Source organism: Bufo bufo, chromosome 1 (genome assembly GCF_905171765.1).
Source record: "Bufo bufo chromosome 1, aBufBuf1.1, whole genome shotgun sequence".
NCBI lineage: Eukaryota > Metazoa > Chordata > Amphibia > Anura > Bufonidae > Bufo > Bufo bufo.
In genome coordinates this window covers 176951014-176975461 of record NC_053389.1, presented here as the reverse complement: position 1 = coordinate 176975461, position 24448 = coordinate 176951014, and the positions used below count along the sequence as shown (strand labels likewise).

General features: G+C 45.2%; 1 protein-coding gene across 1 annotated transcript in view; it reads right to left on the bottom strand.

The window, feature by feature from the left end:
• The window catches only part of SYT5 (synaptotagmin 5), a 124364-nt gene that overhangs the window by 93138 nt on the left and 6778 nt on the right, over window positions 1-24448 (bottom strand). Inside the window, exon 2 of the mRNA XM_040415578.1 lies at window positions 363-544. Within this exon, the coding sequence (XP_040271512.1) occupies window positions 363-544 (182 nt within the window). The remainder of the gene's footprint in view (window positions 1-362; window positions 545-24448) is intronic.

Here is a 24448-nt window from a genome sequence, read left to right as displayed (position 1 = left end):
TTGTTACAACAAAAAGTTATGTTTGTGGCGATTAGGGATGAGCGAATCAACTTCGGATGAAACATTGTTTCAATACTGTACGGAGCGAGCGCTACAGTATTAGAATGTATTGGCTCCGATGAGTCGAAGTTATTACTTTGTGAAGTCTCGCAAGACTTTGCGTAATAACTTCATAAGTTGATTTCTACTGTAAAAAAAACATTTTCCGAACTAGGGTTCGGTTCCAAGGTATCCGTACAGTATTGAAAGTTTTATGTGAATCGACTTCGGATGTTTCATCCAAAGTCGATTTGCTCATCCCTAGTGGCGATGACACAACTGAGTCACATAAAAAATTCTAGCAAAAATACATGATAGGTTACCTTATCAATGTAGCTTTTTCCCAAGTCTTTTACCTCCTTCATGTTAATTTGCGCCTTCACCTTATCTTTGCCTTTCTTGCCTTTTTTTTTCTTGCCACAACACTTCTTACAGATGCAGAAACAACAGCATAGTAGCAGCAGCCCAGCCACAATAAGAATGGTGGCCAGAGCCCATGGAGGAACTGTTTTTGGAAAAAAACAAAATAAAGCACTTTAGTAATTGTTCATGAAACATAAACCTAGGCAGGGTAAGATGTAGATCAATGGTAGGAAATTGGTCGTTTTCTTCATATTGTAAAACTAAATGTTGCAGCCATCTGAAGAGCCCTATCCACACAGATGTGGATAACCAGCATGAAACTAGGTAACTGAAATCAATATTATACTTACACTTTCCTATAGATCAAATCAAATGATGGGTTATTACACAATGGTTTGCTTACATTCTTACCATCCACCTGAGAAGGGTTATTGCTGTCCTTTTTATACAATATAACATATGTATCCTAATTGGAATTATAGTAATAATCACATTGACTACATAATTATCAGGTACAAAAAATGCATCTTGATGTCATGGCCTTACTGCTTTTGTAAACAATCAGCTAATAAGTACTTTGAGTGCACAAGGATGTATTGTTGAAAACAGAGATATGAATCTACTTGTCTCATCAACATCTTCATTATTGTAATAATTTTCATTAAACAGGAATATCCATGACAGCTGAGCTCACTACCGCATGATTGACTGTGGTATTTATTGGGTCAGCACACAAAAGTGATTCCAGATATTGCATTCACACTGATTATAGATAGTATAAAAAAAAGCATTAAAAATCACAATGTGTTATTAGGTCTCATGCACACAACTATATGTAATTTGTTACCATGAAGCGCCAGGAAATTCGGATTTGTTGCGAATCTAATTTTTCCTAAACTTCAGATAGAATTCCACTTTCGCTCAACACTAGTCATAACCTATAAAAATCCTCTGGGAAAATAATGCCCCATGAAGTTTAGGGGGGCTCCATTAGCTTTCAGGTATATTGCTTTAATAATCTAGTACATAACAATCAGTCTTGCCTAGACAGTGCCTGCGCTCAGACACACGCCTGTGTATTGTAACAGTCAGTGGGTAGTAATAAATCTGAACAAGGCGGTGAAAACAGACCTGGACTGCCGAGAGGATGTTGCTGCATCTGCTCAGCTGCTTTAAAGTAAATTTGATTTCTGGTTATTCTCACTTCAGGAAGCTGCCTTAGGTTTATTGCACCATTGCGGCCTGTGTCACCTTTGCATACACTTTAATGGACCGAGAGAGTGTTAGATCAGACAAGGCCAAAGCTCATAATTATTGGTTTAGTAGGGAAGAGCCTCATGTAAAGGTCAGTGCACAAATATCTTCTGCTCACTACCTTCCATGCTCTTTTGCAAAAGTCTGTGAATATATTTATCCTGATTACATACAATGGAGTATATTCACATATGGCGTAAACACTGTAGATTTGTATAGTGCCAGCAAAGTGGATGGCATGTTAAGAGATCTCATCCACACACTGCAGAGGAAACCCACCACGTAAACCAGGGTTAGACTGGCCATAGACCCTATTGGGATGATTCCTGATGGGCTGGTGCCCAGTGAGCCGTCCGAGACCCTCGCTGGGCTGCTGGCAGGGTATGTGAAGAGCTGACGCTCCCATGTACCTATGTATCCAGCTGGCAGAAGCCCTTCTGGATTCAACTGTATTGCTGTCCTCAGGATGGCGAAACAATTGAATGCTGCAGCAAAGAACGGGAGCCATTGGCTCCTGACTTCACCAGTCACCTACACAGGCTTCAGGCCGCTAAGTCTGAAGACTGCATGACAGTATTATGACATTGGCAGTGTGATGATGTCATCATGACCCCCAGTGCTAGGATGCACGCAGTGCCCTGTCCCTATGTTAAGCCAGGGGCCAACGCCTCCCATTCCCTGCCGCAGCATTCAACTGTATCGCCATCTTGAGGATGGCAAAACAGTTGAATGCTGCAGCAGGGAACGGGAGCCATTGGCTCCCGACTTTGCCAGTCACCTACACACGCTTCAGGCCACTAAACCTGAAGCCTATGTAACAGTCCTACGACATAGGCAGTGTGATGATGTCATCATGACCCCCTGTGCTAGGACGTACGCAGTGCCATGTACCTATGGCCATCCTCAAGATAGCGATACAGTTGAATGCTGCGGCAGGGAACGGGAGGCATTGGCCCCTGGCTTAACCAGTCACCCACACAGGGTGGACATACAACAGCATAGGCAGTGTGATGATCTCACACACGCTAGGACACACATAGTTCCATGACATCACTGTGACTGTGTCTTAGGCTGTGGCCTGCACTAGAGCAGGTACCGTGAAGCGCGACTCAGGTGAGTAGTACTTTTTTTTTTCTTAATTGAGCACGAATGGTGGGCACTGGGCAGTATTGAAGGCACTGTAGGTGCCAGGCATTAGTTAAAGGGGCACTACATAGTGCATTACTGGGGCACTTTTAAGGATTGTTAATGTTAGGGATACTACAGGAGGCATTACTGGAATTGACTGCAAAAAGTCAGAAGGCGTTGTATCTCACTTTAAATACTGACCATTGGATCATAAATAATAATATACAGTGCCACTTCAAAAATTGTTCATTAATAGTTTGAAGAGTCCTCAGATTTCAATCTGATTGAGAACCTGTGGAATACTGTATACCGGAAAAACAATGAAAGAACATGACCACTCCTACAAATTTCTGGCAGTGCACTGCATTGAAGAGGCCAGTGATTGGCTGCAGTGGTCACGTGTTGTTGATGTCATTGCTGAAGCTGAAAAACAAAGCCCTAGCAAGAGCACCAAATCTACTGTTAGTGATCTGTCAGGTAAGTAACCATCTTTTATTTATTACTAGTCAGTCCCCTGAGTTGTCTGGTTTCCTTTTGAAGCTAGGCAATCCCTTTAAAGTGTCACTAACTTTTCAAAAAAATGTGGATATGTTATTGAAACATATCAAAAGTTTTGATTGGTGGGGGTCTGAAAGCTGAGACCCAAATCGATCTCTAGAAAGAGGGCAGAGAAGAACGCACAAATTGCACTCTATCTCCTTCATGCAAGAGATGGACTCTATAGAAGTCTATGGGCCTGTCTCACTTCCATTCTCAGCAATGAGGAGAGAGGGCAGAATATGCAAGTGCCTCTCTCCCCTCATTCTCTCAGCTCTCAGACCCCCACAGTCTTCTTTACTCTTGTTTGGTGCTTTTTGCTGCTGCCACCTCCCCTTCTGTAAGCGTGGTAATGCAAATCACTGTGTATTATATAGGAAAGCAGTGCTGTAAGATCCTCGTGGGTGGGTGACATTTCATGTTCCACAGCTCAGATGTTCCAGAGTAAGTGGCATCTGAGCAATCTTTGTATCATTTTCTTGACTGTTACCAATTACTCAGGTATTAGCAAAACATCCTGTTGTTCTCAGAGCAAAAGAAGATGTCCAGCTGGCACGTGGATTTGAGTATCTGTAGATGAGCTGTCATCATTATGTTAACCCTCTGTTAGACTTACAGCTAGAGATGAGCGAATTTTTCAAAAATTAGATTCGGTCGGTTCGCCGAATGTTTAGAAAAAATTCGGTTTGATCAGAATTTATTCGCGGCGAATCGCTTTAAAAAATGGCAATTTCCTGGCTGCAGAGAGCCTTTATAGTGGTGTACAACACTGTACCTTGCAGTAACAAGCATAGAGAGTCTGCTGTGTTAGTGAAACAATACTGTGAGTCAGTATGACATGCAGATGACAGGTGTCGTTCTTAGAATCACTGCACATTTCACTTATTTGGGCAGCTCCAGGGCCAAAACTGACCAAATAACTCAAGTATGAACTCAGCCTTACAGGTCGATGTTAGCGCCAAGAAGATGCGCACTCCTTTTACACCGTCGTCAGCTGATTCCTCATAGATGTCTACAGAACCTGTTCTATTAAACGCTTATACAAGTAACCAAATATATGGTAATGGCAATAACCAAAGACAATTACCTCTCCCAACTGGTTCAGGACCCGACTAGAGGGACGGCCATACTGGACTTAGTATTAACCAATAGGCCTGACAGAACAACAGACGTGCAGGTTGGGGGACACCTGGGAAATAGTGACCATAAAGTAATAACCAACTAATTATTATTCAAAAGAGCGTTTCTACAGGGAGGAACAAAAATACCAAACTTCAAAAAAGCTAAATTTAGCCAACTAAGAAAGGCCATAGGCCTAACTAACTGGCACAAAGTCCTCAAAAATAAAAATACAGCCACAAAATGGGATCTCTTTAAAAGCATCCTAAAATCTCATTGCGAGAGGTACATACCTTATGGGAATAAAAGGTTAAGGAACAAAAAGAAACTAATGTGGATAAATAGAACTGTAAAGAAAGAAATAAATGACAAAAAGAAAGTATATAAATCACTAAAACAAGAGGGTAGCGAAGAAGCACTGAAAAACTTTAAGAAAAAAAATGTAAAAAACTAATAAAAGCGGCCAAACTAGAGACCGAGAGATTAATAGCCAAAGAAAGTAAAACTAACCCTAAAATGTTCTTCAATTATATAAATGTTAAAAAGTATAAATCTGAAGGTGTCGGTCCTTTAAAGAGTAATGAGGGGGGAGTCGCAGAGAGCGACGAGGAGAAAGCTCCAATGTATTCACTGATGAAAATAAACTGTCAGATGAAATGCTGAATGTAAAAATAAATTCCCCATTAAAAGTGCCCTGTCTGACCCAGGAAGAAGTACAACAGCGACTTAAAAATATTAAAATAGACAAATCGCCAGGACCAGATGGCATACACCCCCGTATCCTAAGGGAATTAAGTAATGTCATAGCCAGACCCTTATTTCTGATATTTGTGGACTCTATACTGACAGGATTGGCGCATAGCAAATGTGGTGCCAATATTCAAAAAGGGTCCAAAAACAGGGCCTGGAAACTATAGGCCGGTAAGTTTAACATCTGTTGTGGGTAAACTGTTTGAAGGTTTTCTAAGAGATGCTATCTTAGAGCATCTCAACGGAAATAAGCAAATAACGCCATATCAGCATGGCTTCATGAGCGATTGGTCATGCCAAACTAATTTAATCAGTTTCTATGAGAAGGTAAGTTTTAGACTTGACAGAGGCGTATCAATGGATGTCGTATATCTGGACTTCTCCAAAGCATTTGACACTGTACCACATAAAAAGTTAGTATATAAAATGAGAATGCTCGGACTGGGAGAAAATGTCTGTATGTGGGTAAGTAACTGGCTGAGTGATAGAAAACAGAGGGTGGTTATTAACGTTACACACTCAGATTGGGTCACTGTCACTAGTGGGGTACCTCAGGGGTCAGTATTGGGTCCTATTCTCTTCAATATAGTTATTAATGATCTTGTAGAAGGATTTCATAGTAAAATATACATTTTCGCAGATGACACTAAACTGTGTAAAGTAATTAACACGGAAGAGAACAATATACTACTACAGAGGGATCTGGATAGATTGGAGGCTTGGGCAGAGAAGTGGCAGATGAGGTTTAACACTGACAAATGTAAAGTTATGCACATGGGAAGGAAAAATGTAAGTCACCCGTACATACTAAATGGTAAAACACTTGGAGCGCATGCGCGCGGCTTGCAGGGAGGACATGCCTGTGTGAGCTCCGCACCGTCCACCGTCTCAATCCCATGATAATCGCCGTCATCACGGCTCCACTACATTAGTGCTCTCATGCAGGGGACGCAGAAAACATCCCGTGGCAAAGGGAAGTCTAAATTGCCGGCTACACCCGCTTCATCCCAGACAATACCGGAGATTTTCAGATCTACGCGCCACTCCATCATGGCGGACCAGGCCGCAATGCCGGCAAGCCCTGCCTCATCCACGGAAAGTGGACAGAGACCAGCTCCAGAGTAGGTACAGCCAAATCCGTCTGACCTCTATAACAACATAGCTGCGCTATTCCGCACCGAGCTGACACAAGCGGTGGCTGAATTTACCCGGCAGTTACAAGACCTGGGCAACAGGGTGTCTGATATGGAGACCAGAGCTGATGACTTAGCTGACGCCATTGGAGCAGACAGAGCAGACATCGACTCACATACGGCTCAGCTACAGGAGCTCGAACTTAAAATCGAGGATCTAGAAAATAGATCCAGGAGAGGCAACCTACGGGTCCGAGGGCTACCTGAGCTTTTTCAAGATCTGCCTGCGACAATGGCGACTCTGTTTGCAGAATTATTGCCAGACACCGAGCCTGAATATCTGAAGATGGACAGAGTCCACAGATCCCTGGGGAAGCCAAGGATACCCGATATACCGAGAGATGTGGTGCTCCGTATGCACCATCCTGACATGAGGGATAAGATCCTTAATGCTGCTCGGAACCTGTCCAACTTACCTGGACTCCCCTCGTCGGTCCATCTTTATGCCGACTTGGCTCCGTCCACGCTACGGAAACGTAGGGAAATGAGGCCTGTGACCCAGGCTCTCCAACAAGCGCAGGTGAAGTACAGATGGGGATTTCCCTTCGCCCTCTCCTTCCAGCTGAACACTCGTAGCCATAATATCCGCACGCCGGCTGAAGGAATTGAGGTTCTGCAGAAGGCCGGCATTGATTTAGATCGCCCAGAAGGGCCATCCGCGCACCCTAGGCCGCAACGGCTGACAAGGGAATGGACTAGGGTCGTTTCGACTCCATCTTCAGGAACCAGGCAATCGACGACCTGAAGGATCCATTTTAGTTGGTTTCCGAAGTGCCGGATTAGCAGAAACTCATTTAAATTGGGATATCTCCCGTTTTTCCCTAACCTTGTATCTAGCACTTAACTACCCCTCATGACGCACGCTTTTACTTAATGGGACGCGGTGGATCGGACATGCTTGTTGCTCGTCCATAGGGGACAATTGTTTATTGCGGAATCAGGTTTATTCCTGTTCTACCTGATGGTCGCAATTCACCCGTTTAAACTGCATTATACTGCATCTCATGATGCATTTATCTTTTTGTTTATTATGTTCTTTTTTATTATTTTCGTTATTGGAGATCCTCCTTTGAGCCGAATGAGATATTTGGTTTTGCACATTGTGACCTGCCTTAACCACATCATGTTTTACAATCAGACATGTGTAAGGTTATAACACATAATGTTCGGGGTTTTAATTCCCCGAGAAAACGTAAAACAGCATTCTCTGCTTATTGCAGAAACAAACCCGATATAATATGTCTTCAGGAGACCCATTTCACTGCAGTTTCCCACCCTAAATACTTTCATCCCCAATACACTAGATTTTATTCGTCCACTTTTCAAGTCAGTACATATGCCCCTAATATTGAGTCGATCTCATTTTTCTCTTATATGCAACATACACTTGATTCTCTCACTTATGACAAAGTGATTTGGTGCGGGGATTTTAACTTTGTGATGGACCCTGTGTTGGACCGTTCTGCTCCACCCACTACGTCGCGCACGGCCTCTTGTAAGGTCACCATTAGGAAGGTTTTAGAATCCCTTGCAATAGCGGACTCGTGGAGGGAGCACAATGGTAGACAGAGGGGATATACATATTATTCTCCGGCTCATAATGTATATTCACGTATTGACCGCATTCTGTTGTCTAACTCTATGCTCCCCTATATGGCGTATAGCAGACATATAGTGTCTTCTTGGTCGGACCATGACATGGTGATGATTGAGTTGGCCCCAAACACAACTACGAACCGTCTGTTCTCTTGGAGACTTAATGAGTCCCTTTTGACAAGACCAGCTGTTCGTGATAGGCTTCAGGAGGACATGAAATGCTTTTTTGCAGAGAATGTACAGCCGGATGTAGACCCTTTGCTCAGATGGATCACACATAAGGCTTACATGCGGGGAAGATTAATTAGGGAAGCATCTCAACTAAAGAGGGGGAGACAGGCGTCCCTTTTGGCGCTTGAAGCTAAACTGAGTAGATTGGTACAGGCGCACCAGCGGTCACCCTCACTATATCTGCTTAAAGCGGTCAAGGACACCAAGATGCAAATAAACCTTATATTATCAAACAATACAGAAAAGGCCTTACGATGGACCGCATCGTACTTCTATAGATACGCTAATAAACCTGATAAAATGTTAGCTCGACAACTGAAGGTTAAACAGAAGATCAACCAGGTTTTCCAAATCCGTTCACACACAGGCCATATAACATCCAACCCCAAAATCATCTACGATACGTTTCATGCTTTTTATCGGCAGCTTTACAAAGGATCAGAGGGTGGGCAAGCCCAACCAAGAGATAACTTTCTGTCATCTATACCACTCCCACTGGTGTCTCCTGATGCCTTACGGGACCTGAGTAGAACTATCAGTTCTGAGGAAGTAATTTATACAATTAACTCACTGAAACTGGGGAAGGCCCCGGGTCCTGATGGGCTATCTGCCTTGTACTATAAAAAATATGCCACGATATTAACTCCACACATAGTTCAATTCTGCAACCATTTGCTATCAGGTCATACTCCCCATCCAAATTTTCTTTTTGCTAACATCACCGTACTGCCCAAACCTAAAAAAGATCCCTTGTCCCCCACTAACTATAGACCGATTTCCCTGTTAAATTTGGATACTAAACTTTTTACATCTATACTAGCGAGGCGCCTTAATATTCTCCTCCCAGGCCTTATCCATAAAGATCAGGTAGGTTTTATACCAGACAGAGAGGCACCAGATAACATCAGAAAGGTACTCAACGTAATACAGGTAGCCAACACTAGTATGATCCCTCTGGCCATTTTGGCACTGGATATAGAAAAGGCCTTTGACTCTATTAGTTGGGACTATTTATATAAAGTGTTACACAACATGGGCATTACTGGTCCTTTTGTGAAAGCGATTCAGGCGATATACTCGGCTCCAGTGGCGTACCTCAAACTTCCAACAACTCATCCCTCACCAATTCAAATTTCTAGATGCACTAGACAGGGCTGCCCACTTTCCCCTGCATTATTCGCTTTGGCCATGGAACCCCTCGCAATCTCTATCAGGAACGACCCCAATCTATCAGGCATTAAATTAGGAAACACTGAATATAAATTGAGCTTATTTGCCGATGACCTCCTGTTATCTCTGACTAACCCCCTCATCTCACTTCCGAACCTCTTACAGCTATTAAACACCTTCTCCTTAGCCTCAGGGCTCAAAATTAACCAAAAGAAGTCAGAACTTTTGTTGTGTAATTCCCCATCGTCCCTTCAAACTTCAATTGCTCAAAACTTCCCTTTTACGCAACAAACCAATCACATCCAATATCTAGGAACCCTACTAACTAAGAAGTTGTCCTCAATCTACAAACTCAACTATTTGCCACTTTACCGTAGAATCAGGGAGGATTACAAAACTTGGAGCTCACTACCAGTTTCATGGGTAGGGAGAATACATATTGTTAGGATGGTGGTACTGCCCCGCATCCTATACTTATTCAGAACCCTTCCAGTTCGGATCCCCATTAGGGACCTCCGAAATTTACAGGCAGACACCATGAAATTTATTTGGGCGGGAAAGAGGGCTAGGATCTCCAGGTCCACAATGTGTAGACACAAATCCCAGGGAGGTCTTTCTGTTCCAGATTTTATCAAATATTACAAATCAGCTGGCTTAGCTCAATTATTTTTGACACACTTAAAGCCAGAGTCCTTCCCCTTATGGGTTTCTCTGGAACAAACCCTGTGCGCACCCTGGACCTGGAGATCCCTCCTCTGGAATACCATCCCCTTGCCTTCAGCTATACGTACAGCTTCACCATTGTCATATCATTCTCTGATCCTTTGGCGATCTGTTAGATTTAAAGCAGGCTTTCATTCTAAACATACGCCACTTTTTCACCTATTTGGGAACCCAGTATTTCAGCCTGGCCTCCGGTTGGAGACTTTTAGGTGGTGGATTTCCAATAATTTCACTACCCTTTATAGGTTCCTGGTTAGGGGAAAGCTTATGTCCATAACTGACTTTAAAAACAAATACAATTTGCCAGATTGTGAATCATTTAATGCATTACAGATTTTTTCGTGTCTCCAATCCCTGAAGATCAATGACACAACTGTGGAATTTACTCCTTTTGAAAGATCTGTTACTTATTCACTATATAAGCAGGGTCTGTTATCTAGGATGTATGGTTTACTTAATACCTTACCAGAGGGACTTAAATTGCCATATATGCTGGAGTGGGAGGGGGATATCCAGGAAGACCTTACGATTGCGAAATGGCGTCAATGCTCACAGACTTTAAATAAGACCTCTTGGCAAATTAAATTAGCGGAAACCTCCATCAAGGTTCTTCATAGGACATATTTAGTTCCTTATAGACTTTACCGCATCTACCCGGAGGTTTCTCCTCTATGTTTCAGGGGGTGCGGCGTGAATGGCACGGTCTTTCACATTTGGTGGTCCTGCCCAGTGGTGCAGAGATTCTGGAGTAAGATTTGTGACCTGATCTCCTCTGTGCTGGGCTGTGCCTTTCCCATGATACCTACCTTATGCCTTCTAGGCGATAAACTCTCTAGGATGCCTTATTCCAAATTTAAGTTGTCTCAACATATGTTATTAGCAGCCAGGATCCACATTGCATATAAGTGGCGGTCAGCAGACCTTAGCTTTCAAGTCGTAATTGATAGAATCAACAAATTATTACTGTACGAGAGATTGAATGCTATTCGTCAAGACACATACAAGGCCTTTGAAAAGTTGTGGGAACCCTGGATATCCTCCTCATATTCAACGGCTTCACAGCATAGTCTGACTTATTACTGAGCACGATCCTTAGAGCACATGTCAGGATATTTTTACATTATAGGGGAGATGTGTGTCTCTAAATATTTCATAACATTGCATTGGTCTAAATTAGCTCTTCGATGTGATCTCCATATGTTAATTTATTTTATGTTATTTAATTTAGCTTTATTTTTTGTATTATTTCTATTATTTTCATTACTTACTTCTCATCATATTCCACTTGGATGTAATGATACCTGCTTTACATATATGTCATGCTTATCATGGTGCATTTTATTCCTGTACCATTTTATGTATTTTATATGATGTGCACAATTACATTCATTCTGAATAAAAATACTTTGAAACTAAATGGTAAAACACTTGGTAACTGACATTGAGAAGGATCTAGGAATTTTAATAAACAGCAAACTAAGCTGCAAAAACCAGTGTCGGGCAGCTGCTGCCAAGGCCAATAAGATAATAGGTTGCATCAAAAGGGGCATAGATGCCAGTGATAAGAACATAGTCCTACCAGTTTACAAATCGCTAGTCAGACCACACATAGAGTACTGTGTACAGTTCTGGGCTCCTGTGAACAAGGCAGACACAGCAAAGCTGGAGAGGGTCCAGAGGAGGGCAACTAAAGTAATAACTGGAATGGGGCAACTACAGTACACTGAAAGATTATCAAAATTAGGGTTATTCACTTTAGAAAAAAGACGACTGAGGGGAGATCTAATTACTATGTATAAATATATCAGGGGTCAGTACAGAGATCTATGCCCTCATCTATTTATCCCCAGGAATGTGACTGTGACGAGGGGACATCCTCTGTGTCTGGAAGAAAGAAGGTTTGTACACAAACATAGAAGAGGATTCTTTACGGTAAGAGCGGTGAGACTATGGAACTCTCTGCCTGAGGAGGTGGTGATGGTGAGTACAATAAAGGAATTCAAGAGGGGCCTGGATGTATTTCTTATAGCTACTAGAGAGGGGTTGTTGATCTAGGAAGTTATTCTGACTGCCTGATTGGAGTCGGGAAGGAATTTTTTATTCCCCTAAAGTGAGTAAAATTGGCTTCTACCTCACAGGGTTTTTTTTTCTTGCCTCTGGATCAACTTGCAGGATGACAGGCCGAACTGGATGGACAAATGTCTTTTTTCGGCCTTATGTACTATGTTACTATGTATACAAGTAGAGCCCCCAGATAGAGTGGAGGGGGAGTCAGCAGTAAGTTTGTGTTGACATCACTGATTATTCCTTCTTCTGATCCATCAGAACAATAACCCCCAAAAAACTGATCTTGTCTGTTGAGCATCCTCCTTCACTCGGTCAGCATTTGGTCAGTAATCCATCAGTATTGCTAATGTAAAAAAAAAAGGAGTGGATCCAAAACAGAGATGACACTTGAATGGAATATTTGCATGTCTTCTGTGTTTTGTACCCACTCCTGCCTTTGGCTACCAAATCACAAGCCAATTCAGATGAGACCTTACAGGCCTTACAGCTGCTACACAGACAGGATCCGTTGTGCGTCTCATTTTTCCCTCCTTCTGACAGATCAGAAGAAGGCTCAAATAAATGATTATGTCACCCAGGCCGAAAGGCAAAATAGTGGCCCAGTCATGAAGTGGGGAGGGTGGGAACAGCATGAGAAGTCCACAGAGTGGCACAATGACAGAGTGTGGAGCTGGCGGCAGCATCAGGAGGCCACAGAGTGGCACAATGACAGTATGAAGGTGCCAGCAGCAGCATCAGGAGACCACAGAGTGGCAAGGTGACATAGTGTGGAGGTGGCAGCAGCATCAGGAGACTGCAGAGTGACCCGGTGACAGAGTGAGGAGGTGGCAGCAACATCAGAAGACCACAGAGTGGCAAGGTGACATAGTGAGGAGGTGGCAGCAGCATCAGGAGACTACAGAGTGACCCGGTGACAGAGTGGGGAGGTGGGTGGCAATACGAGTACCAGCTGAAGATGGTGGGTGAAAGAAGGAGCACTTAGCATCAGATGTGTGGCATCAGGCGGGTGGCAGCATCAGAATAGTAGCTGAGGCAGGTAGCCCAAAAAAAAACGGTCTCTTTTGTCAAAGTGTTGGTGTGGCACCATGGATGATCTAGTCTGATGCATCAGGCATTGGTGGGTGGAAATCCTGGCTGATCCACGGTTCTCCCAGGCCACTTTATGGTGACTCTGCATATGTTGATGCAGGGCCGTGGTGCACACATTGGCACCCTGGACACGCTTCACCTTCTGCCCACAGATTCTACATATGGCCATGTTCACCTCCTCCGACGGCTTAACAAAAAACTGCCACACCGCCAAGTAAGTGATTTAACCCTCAACACTATGCAGTGACTGATTGCTACCGCCGCTGCTTCAGTGAACCCGTGCACCACTACTTTCCAGGCATGTCGGCTCCTGTGAAGTGGGTGGTCTACCCTGGGCACAATTGGCTACCGACCTCCCACTGCTGCCACCCTGCTGACTCCCGGCCACGCTAGCAACTTGCTGGCTCCGCCGCTGCTTCATGGGCAAGCTGCCACCCTCTTCTCCTGATGATGATGAAGCCCCTAATTCACCCGGCTCCCAAGTGCGATCAGCTACATCATCATCATCGAGTACTGTCTGCACGTCATTGATGCCCTCCTCAACGGTCTTTACGTCAGGAGCATCACCAGCTCCCTCGCCACTCTCCTCATCACTACGTGCCCACCTAGTGGAGGAAGGGGCGGATGTCTCCTCCACATCTTGGCTGGCCAGTAGCTGCTGACTGTCCTCTAGTAGCTCGTCCTCGCTGTATAGTAGCACACAGCATATAATACTTCTCTGGCTGAGGGAACAGAAAAGGACAGAGGCAGGTTGAGAACAGGTGAGGGCACAGGGCCTGCTCCCGGGCCATGCCAAAAAAGGGGTGTGTCTGACGAACCCACCGACTCTTGGCTGGGGGTGTCTGATGTCACTTGGGACAAAGTGGATGACCGAGTCAACCATTCAAGAACCGCTGGGTTGCTGGTCAAGACACGACCGCTAGATGACACCGGGAGCTCAGGCCTCTCGCTGCGACTCCTGCTGCCACGCCCCCTTGCTCTGCTGCGACCTTTGCCTGCGCCAGAAACATTTAGACCTCTGCCACTCCCCTGTGCAGGGCCTGGCACTTCTCTGTCTGACATACTGATAGATCAAATAATTAAAAAGGAAATTAAAAAACGCCAAAAAGGGCTGTAATTTTCTCACTTCACCACACAACAGCTAACACTTTTTTGTGCCACTAATACATGCAAAAAGGGCTTTAGAGCATATAGCTGCACCGCCGAATGGCAAATAGGCCCTTATTTTTTTCCACTTATACACTCCACAAAAGGCTTTGATTCGATACCATAAAAAAGTATTGCGATGCTCGATACCATTCGCTACCACGCAAAAAAATAAACAAAAAAATCCATGTGCTTTCTGCATTTAAAAAAAATGGCAAATCGCACAGTTTTTTGTTTTTTTTCTGTTCTGGTGTTTACCGCATAGATTTTATTTATATTTTAATAGTTTGGACTATGGCAGCCAGGGCTTCAGTAACGTCCTGGCTGCCATGGTAACCGATCGGAGCCCCAGGCTTACACTGCTGGGGCTCCGATCAGAAGCTGCCACTGCCACCAATGAGAAGGGGAGGGGACTCTGTGGTTACTGCCACCAATGAGAAGGGGAGGGGACCCTGTGGCCACTGCCACAAATGATTTTAATTTAATACTGGGGGGTTGAGAGGGGCGGGCGCACTGTGCATCCAATGATTTTAATGGGGTGGGTGGGGGGGAGCACTGAACTACCAATAATAATTAACCCTTAATACAGGAGGCAGGTACTGGCAGCAGATCAGCGGCAGTTAACTCCTCAGGTGCCGCACCTGAGCGGTTAACTGCCGCTGATCGCAGCTCCCTGTCAGAGGCTGCTGCCAGCACCTGCCTCCTGTATTATGTGTTAAAGACTGCCTTATATGGGTCCGGACTTAGTTAAGTATTAGGCTACACAGAGCGGCACTGTCACGGCCTATGATGTGCGCTGTGACACTGTTGCTACACTTGCAGTTGCCCGCGGCAACGTGTTGCTGTGTGTGCATGCGGTGGCAGTGTCTCGGCCTTCTGGGTGATTGCCGTGACATGGTTGCCACGCATGTTGTTGCCTGCGGCAACATGTAGCTTTCTATGCTTGTGTGTGCACTTCCCCTTTAAGTGGCTTCCTTCCCTTGTCTGGTGTTGGAAGGGTTAACTCCCTTCCTAGTGTTTGGTGAACACTGGGTTTATGTGTGTGTGGGTGTGGCTGCTTGGGCTATTTAGCCTCTGCTGGATGCCTGAAGTTGGGGGTTACTCCAGCTATGGTGTATGCTGGAGCTATCCTCCTGGTCTTCATATTCCATCTGTCCAGTGAGGGCCACCCTTGTGGTCATAGAAGATGTTAAGATTATGTTCTTGTGGTGTCTCACGTTATTGCAGCTATGGTGTCCTGGGTCCCTGTGTGGTTTGTGGTGTGTGCTGTGTCCTTTAATGTTGGTGTGGACAGCAGCACTAGTGCACGGGTTCCAGTCAGTGTGTCTGTGGCAGGTAAGTGTGTTACTGGTTTCACTTACCTGCCATCTCTATAGCTGTATGTGTTCCCCTCTCCTTGCAGCCTGGCCTCAGATGGAGACTCCTGTTCCTCCATTACTGGGATGAACAGGTCGTCTCTTTCCTGCTCCTTGGTGAGGGACTACCAGGGCGACTTAGGGTCTCTATGAATCCTGAGTATGAGTCGTCCTACCATCGGGGTCCACTCATACAGTGAGGAGTCAGGGAGAGGATTAGGGACGCAGTAGGAGGTGACCTGCTCCCTTATTACTCCTTTTGGCCAGGCTGATCCCCTTTTTCCCTTTGACACCGCGAGGGGGGGAGGGGGGGTTTCCCCCACTCCCTGCCGTGACAGGCACCCAGAGATGTCCCAGCACTTACTATTATTCCTGGGCGCTGCTCCGTTTGCCCGCTGTGCCCCATTACTGTCTCCTGCTCCATATGCTAATTACTATCGGAGAAATGGGGAGGAGACATCAGCTTCTCTAGTGGGCTTTCCTTCTCCCTGTGCTGCGCTGCGATTGGATAGCGCTTTAGCCAGGGAGAAGGAACGCCCACTAGAGAAGCTGATGTCTCCCCCCCATTGCTCCGATAGTAATTGGCATATGAAGCAGGAGACAGTAATGGGGCACGGTGGGCGAACGGAGCGGCGCCCAGGAATAATAGTAAGTGCTGGGACATCTCTGGGCGCCGCTCTGTGTAGCCTAATACTTAACTAAGTCTGGACCCAAGAAAATTCGTATCATTGGTGGCGCAGTGCGCCCGCCCCTCCTCCGCCCCTCTCCTCTTATTGGTGGCAGCGGCAGCAGCAGCACAGGGGGGAGGGAGAGACTGCTTCCTTCTCCCCTGTGCTGCTAAGGGAACATGAGCGCGCTCACAGCAGCAAGCTCATGTTCAGAGATACTAGACAGCGCAGCCCAGTATCGAAAAAATGGAAATCCCGGTATACATAAGTATCGATTGGGTATCGAAATTTCGATACCCGCAACAACCCTATTTAGAACATATAACTGCACCGCTGAATGCCAAATATATTTTTCTTTTTTCCACTTATGCACCACACAAAAGGCTTTAGAACATATAACTGCACCGCTAAATGGCAAATATATTTTTATTTTGCCATTAATACATAAAAAAAGGGTTTTAGAACATAAATGCACTGCTGAACGACAAATATATTTTTCTTTTGCCACTAATACACGTCAAAAAAGGCTTTAGAACATAAATGCACTGCTAAACGACAAATGTATTTTTTTTGTGCCACTAATACACGCCAAAAAGGGCTGTAATTTTCTCACTTCACCACACAACGGCTAATAAGCCCTTTTTTCCCACTAATACAAGCCAAAAAATGCTTTAGAACATATAACTGTACCGCACAAGGGCAAATAAGACATAGAAATATTTCTATCTATCTCCTATCAATCTATCTATCTATCTATCTATCTCATATCAATCTCCTATCAATCTATCTATCTATCTATCTATCTATCTCATATATATCTATCTATCTATCTTCTATCTATCTATCTATCTATCTATCTATCTCATATCAATCTATCTATCTATCTATCTATCTATCTATCATTACATACATACATTATGTCTGCGCAGTGTGACATCTTTTCTTTTTTCTAAGACTATTGCTGAGTTATATCACCTAAATCCTAGCTATAGTATTTTATGGAATGCAGACTGGTATGGAGAATGTAGGGGGATTCCACAATATAACAAGCCATCTGGTTACACATGAAATATAATCAATAAAACATATAAAATGATGGAAATAAAGATTATTCTGGAGATAAGATGGGTGGTATGAGCACTTACCTTTCCTGGCATGACCTTAAAATTAGAGAATGAAAGCAAATAGAAAAGAATGAAAAATGCATAAATGAACAGATGAAAGAGTGAAACGGATAAAACAAAACAGAACAATGGAAGCTGTACAGTATACGCCGTTATACCCATAAGAAACAGTAAAAAGGTAGCTAAAGCATCCTGTAGATAAAGTTAATACAAGCCACTTACTAATGTATTGTGATTGTCCATATTGCCTCCTTTGCTGGCTGGATTTATTTTCCCATTGCATTATACACTGCTCGTTTCCATGGTTACAACCACCCTGCAATCCATCAGTGGTGGCCATGCTTGCACACCATAGGAAAAAGCCTCTCTGGTGACCGGGTCCGTGGGAGCTCACATAGGTTGGTGCTTTTTCCCATAGTGTGCAAGCACGGCCACCGCTGATGGAGTGCAGGTTGGTTGTAACTATGGAAACGAGCAGTGTATAATGTGATGGAAAAATCAATCCAGCCAGCAAAGGAGGCAATATGGACAATCACAATACATTAGTAAGTGCCTTGTATTAATTTTCTCTACATAATAAATGCCATTTGCTGAAGTGACACAACCCCTTGAAAATAGTTTTGTACTAAAACATAGTAAGACTGAATTATACATATTATGCCAATTTATGAACATAAAAAATTGAGGCTCCAATATCTAATATTTGTTGCACTGTCAACACCTTCTTTATGGGTGCCCTATTAAAGGGGTTTTCCAGCAGTGAGTCCCTTTATAGTAAACACCCAGCATGTGGTAAGTAAGAAAAGAATTAGACTCACCTGCACCCCACTGCTCCCATCCTGCACAATGGCTCTGTTCTGTGATCACCCAGTGGTGAGTTGTCCCCCACCTGACCCAGCAGTTACATATTGCTTGGGGACTAGTGTACTACCACAGGGCGGGCACTACCATTCCTACAACCTGCTACTGTCTCTAATGCCTAACAAATGTGTGACAACACTATGCCTTCTGTTTCCAGGTCTGTTCAGAAGGTTGTATGTAACCGTTATGTATTGTATTTCACTGTGCCTGGTTTACCAGCAGGTGGCAGTGTGTCTGGCAGTAAGCTATAGGTGGAAGGGAACTAACCATTCCATTCTCTCCACCTCCTTGGAGGAGTGGGCTTGCCCCGAACTTTCAAGGGGAGGGGTGTTTTGCCTGTTCGGGGTTAGTTGAGCCTGAGTTTTGGTCCTAGCCAGAGGCTAGAGAAGTAGTTCAGTGCCGTCCTGGCCTAGAAGCCTGACAGGGTGCACAGCAGGCAATCTGCAGCCAGAGTCAAGTCGGCCCTGGTCCAGGGGTTGTAGGAGTTGCAACTGAGACCCGAGAGTCTATCAAAGTGTGGTGAGAAGCCCACCAGGCACTGAGCCTGCTATCAGTGACATGTAGTCCAGATGAAAGAGGCCCCTACCAGATACCAGATAAGAGGGAGAGTTCAGCACAGCAGTAATAGAGGAAAGAACCCAGTTCACCTGCTAGTGCACCCTAAAACCTGCTGGAGCCAACAGCTACTGTGATTCTCTATAAGCTGCTATCCGTTTATGCCAATATCGAGTAAATCAACTCAAATTGCATCAAAGTCTGGACCTTACTCATTTCAGTTCCTACCAATTGCAAACTTTCTGTGTAACTGCTACACGGCCTGACCTCGGAGCGCCAGATCCAGGTAGGAGCACGTGACACCTCTTATAGCCATACCACCTCTCTGCATCCTAACTCTGGAACTGGTAGAGCCTTTGGGGACTAGCTCACTGTGTGCTGAACTAGTCCATGCTGAGGCCAATGACTGGCTACAGTGGTACATACAGGACTACCATCCGTGTAGTACTGGTACTACTGCTGTCAGCGGGGCGGCGATCAGACCCTTTTATGGGGGCTCGGACTAAGTAATTTACTGGGGCCCGGCGGCCAGCGCAGACTCGCAGTCATTCTACTTGATTTCACCGGCCGCTGGGCCCAGTCAGTCAGAGCGGATGTCACGTCATGCCAGCCCGCACCTAAACAGTAAAGGAAGAAGGTTGCTGACCTCTCTAAAAATGGTCTTTACCGCCCGGTCAGACACATCCTTTCCTGCACACGCTGAGTCACAAGTCAAATCAGTTGCAGCGCTGACCGAGACTAGAAGAGACAGAGACAGAAGATTCCTGAGGAGAATAGTGGATCAGGACATAGCCTATCCATTTCCCATCTGCCAGTATTTTGTAGAGCTATCTTCATCTTGTGCCAAATAAATTATACATCCCATGTGTGATCGGGGGAGGATGCTGGGCGAGTGTGAAATTGGGGGTTAGAGTCGAGGTCGGGCCAAAGGTGGAGGTGGAGCTGTGGGTCGAGGGGTGGAACCTGGGTGGTGACACAAGAGGGCCCCACAAAATTTGCCTGTATGGTTTCCTGAAATTCCTGATGGCAGCCCTGGGTGCATATGACCCTGACCGTACCCTAGGCGGAAGTAAACAAGCTGGGGACTGGAAGATCATCGCATGGAGCCAGAACGCAGGATGGGATCGGCAGGTCCAAAAACCTCACTACAAAACCACTGCAATTTATGCAACAGCCGCACAGTGCCCAATCGCTATGTGTACGGGCGGCCTTATTTCTTTTCCTTTCATTCCATTATATGTAATGTACCTAGAACAATACTTCTTTTATGGTTATATTCATGGGAAATATAATTGCCTCTTTCTAGCAGCCCAGCTTCTGTAGTTAATATGACTGCATCAATGCTCGGATTTTTGTAAAATCAGAACCGTTGTGCTGGTGATTATGTTATATTGTACAATGATTTCTTTCCAGCTTTATGCAAAATTGTCTCAGCAGTGGTCTATTTCAATTGTGCGTACAACTGAATCCATCAATATCAATCTAACAAGATAATAACTCATTTAGTACCGATACGCTGTAATAAAGGAATTGTTTAGAGACACATATGTACACTAAATAGGGACATTTATTCCTAACACGTCCAGTTTAAAAACAAAAACCTTGCAAAAATGACGACTATCGGTGTAATAGACCCAAGGAGGCATGCCATGGGTGTTTTGCTCAGTACTCCCAAGTGTCCATGGCTGGGATTCCCCAGGAGATGGTTATTGCATATTGCAAATCCAGCGCACATTTTTATGCAAGATCCGTTGCAGAAATGCAATGCTTATGCAGGACTAGCAGGGGAGGGAGCTTGGTGAAGAGCAGGACGGGAGTGGTAGTAGTGGCAGATGATTGGGCTATTCACGGTTGCAGCAGTCCCACTCCAGTGCTCCTCTGTGAGTGTCCTGCCTTTTGGAAGGCGAGGTGCCGTTGATGTTTAATGTTGGGTAAGATGCAAGGCAGGACTGGATGGAAAAAATATTAATTTAGGCAATTGTGGTACAGATACTGTACCAGCAATTTCCACATACATTCACTTTTAAATGTTGGCCGCACAGTTCTTGAACAGACTTAATAAAATTCTCGGCTAAATCAGATAGATCTCCAGTTCTCCAGTTACCTTATCCATATACATTTTCCTCTATCAAGCTATTCTATGTTCTTATCCAGCCAGGGGGTGTAATGCTCACAAAGTTTTTTTTACTACAATGCACACTGTGGGATAAAGATCCTAAGACAGACCCATAGACCCCAGGCTGTTGAAACCCAGCCAAAGGGCTGTGGAGTGCAGTAGCCAAAATGCGAGCATTACCTCCACAGTCTGTTCCCTCGCACCATCCAATTTGGCTGCTCAGCCATCTAAATTCTATTATTCAGTATGGTAAATTTCTGGAGTTCCATCCTGCGTCCCGAAATTTGATTGTAGATGCTTACCCCCACTGACTCACTGCTAAAACACAGGAAGGAACCAAGCCCAGGTTATTGGGCCAACTTCCTGGCAATTGTAACTTAGGACCTGAAGTGAACCTTTGGTTAAGCCAGAAGTTACAAACAATTCCTATAACCATACATTAGAATATTTGCTAAATCCTAATATTAGCATTGGTCCCCAGATCACTGCACATCACTTAGACTTGGATTTCTGCCATGGATGTGCTGGGGGTGTACAGCAGATCTGCACAGGGACTGGTCCCCTTGCATTCAGAGGGGCTAAGCCTCGGTGTAAATGTGTGATAGTAGCATGCTGTTTATTTTTCCAATGGAATTTTGTCTGCTAAGCCACCAAATGTCTTCAAAGAACTGTTCATTCATACATGAACAGGGTTGCAGAAACTCTATTAAAGGGTTTTTACAGAGGCAGCAGTGCTCGCAGTAGCACTTCGGCCTTCTCCAGATTTTCCTAGTCCATGTGATGTCACATTCATTGGTCACATGGACGTTGTGCAGATCAGCCCCTTTGAAGTGAATGGGGCAAAGCTCCGATACCAAGCACAGGTGCTATAAAATGGACAGCCCTGTGCTTGGTGAGCCGATAGAAGGCCACAGCATTATTGCGAGTACCGGTGCCTTCTCAAACAGCTGATCAGCAGGAGTTCAGGATGTCGGACCCTCACCAATCACAGGAGGATAGGTAATCAATAAAAAAACTCAGAAAACCCCTTTAACATACATGGAATGTGGACTGTCATAGGAGATTTCATCTAGATATAAGTGCAGAGTCTGCGTTGAAATCCATGTTATATCTGACATATGTGAATGAGGCCTTATGTTGCAGGAAAGCAGCCATAGTCATTAGGATGTGGCCACTTCCCTATTTTTAACCAACTCCGGATCGCCTAACGCAGGATCGCCTTCCGGAGGCGGCAGTGCTGCGCAGAGTCACGCATATACGCGTCATCTCGCGAGACGCGAGATTTCGCTCAAAGCCGGCCCGCGCATGCGCATCGCGGGCCGGCAAAATTAAAAGAAGTATTTCGTCACCAGCCTGCCAGCAACGATCATTGGCTGGCAGGCTGGCGATTTTCAAAAAATCCAATCAAAAGTCATATAACAGATCATATTAGTAAATATGATGTGTTATATGGCCGGTCTGCTCCTCTGCTGGTCCTTTTCGTCGGTTGGATCCAGCAGAGGAGCAGACTGAACTGTGAGTACACCAAACACTACACCTTAGCCCCAGATCACCCACCTGCACCCCAATTAACCCTTTGATCACCCCTTTGATCGCCCCTGTCAATCACTAGTGAAAGGAAAAAAAGTGATCAGTGTAAACTGTCACTTTTTTTTTTTCACTGGTATTGGCTGTTAGGTTTTAGGGATAGTTTAGGCCCCTTGGTTAGGTAGTTAGCGTCAGTTAGCGCCCAGCCCACCGCACCACAGTCACTTTTATTCGCTGTTTAGCGTATCGCTAATCAGCATTTGTACTTTTATAGTATCTGTAAGTGATCAAAACTGATCACGGTCAGATCTATAATAGTATTAGTGTCACCTTAGCTCGCCCTCCACCCAAAACGCAGTGTTTGCCCGATCAGGCCTGATCGGTCGCCCACACGTGCGTTCACCCACGCCCGCCCCACCGCAGTGACAAAAAATATATATTTTTTGATCACTGCACATTCATTTTACACGCACTGCGGCGATAAAAAAATCAGTTTTGATATTTTTTATCAACCGCAGCAGCCTCCGGTACTTCGCTAGCCTCCCCTTTGTAAGACAGGTTTGCTTTTTTTCTTGGGTAGTCTCAGGGAATACCCCTAAATTTAGTAGTCCAAAATGTCAAACAGGGGGTATTCTTCTGAAGAGGCCTACAGGATTCTGACCCAGTCGGATGAGGAGTGGGAACCCTCATCTGACGAATCTAGCGGGTCAGAATATGAACCTGTAGAAAGCAGTGGCTCTCTGACCCAAAGTTCGGACGAGGAGGTGGAGGTCCCTGATAGCACCAGGCGTACCAGGCCCCGTGTCGCTAGACCACAGGTTACGCAGGATCCGCTTCAAGAGCAGCAGAGTGGGGCTGTCGCTGCCGGATCACGTGGTGAGGCATACACCAGCAGCGCAGCCCTTCCTGGACCTAGTACCAGCACTGCCGTACAACCTGGTGAAGTAGCGAGCACCAGAAGGGCAGTTGAAGCTGGTACGGTGGCACGTGCAATAGTTACCCCGTCGCAGCCACCGCACAGACAGGCCCGTAGAGTCCCTGAGGTGCTGGCAAATCCTGATTGGCAGTCACCAACTTCAGCCGCACCAGTAGTTCCCCCTTTCACCGCCCAGTCTGGAGTTCGGGTTGAGATGGCTCAAATCGGTTCGGCCCTGGGATTTTTTGAGCTGTTCTTGACTGCGGAGCTCTTGGACTTAGTCGTGGCAGAGACCAACCAGTATGCCAAACAATTTATAACCGCAAACCCGGGAAGCTATTATGCCCAGCCTTTCCGGTGGAAACCAGTCCAAGTTTCCGAACTTAAAATTTTTCTGGGCCTTCTCCTCAACATGGGCCTGACAAAAAAGCATGAATTGCGGTCATATTGGTCAACGCACCCAATTCATCACATGCCCATGTTCTCTGCTGCTATGTCCAGGACACGATTTGAGACCATCCTCCGTTTTCTGCATTTTAGCGACAACACCACCTCCCGTCCCAGAGGCCACCCTGCTTTTGACCGGCTCCACAAAATTCGGCCCCTCATAGACCATTTCAACCTGAAATTTGCAGATTTGTATACCCCTGAGCAAAACATCTGCGTAGACGAGTCCCTAATACATTTTACCAGGCGCCTTGGCTTCAAACAATACATCCCAAGCAAGCGTGCCCGGTATGGGGTCAAATTGTATAAGCTCTGTGAAAGGGCCACAGGCTATACCCACAAATTTCGTATCTATGAGGGAAAAGATCAGACCCTGGAGCCGGTCGGTTGCCCTGACTACCTGGGGAGCAGTGGGAAGACAGTCTGGGACTTGGTGTCACCCTTATTCGGCAAGGGGTACCATCTTTATGTGGA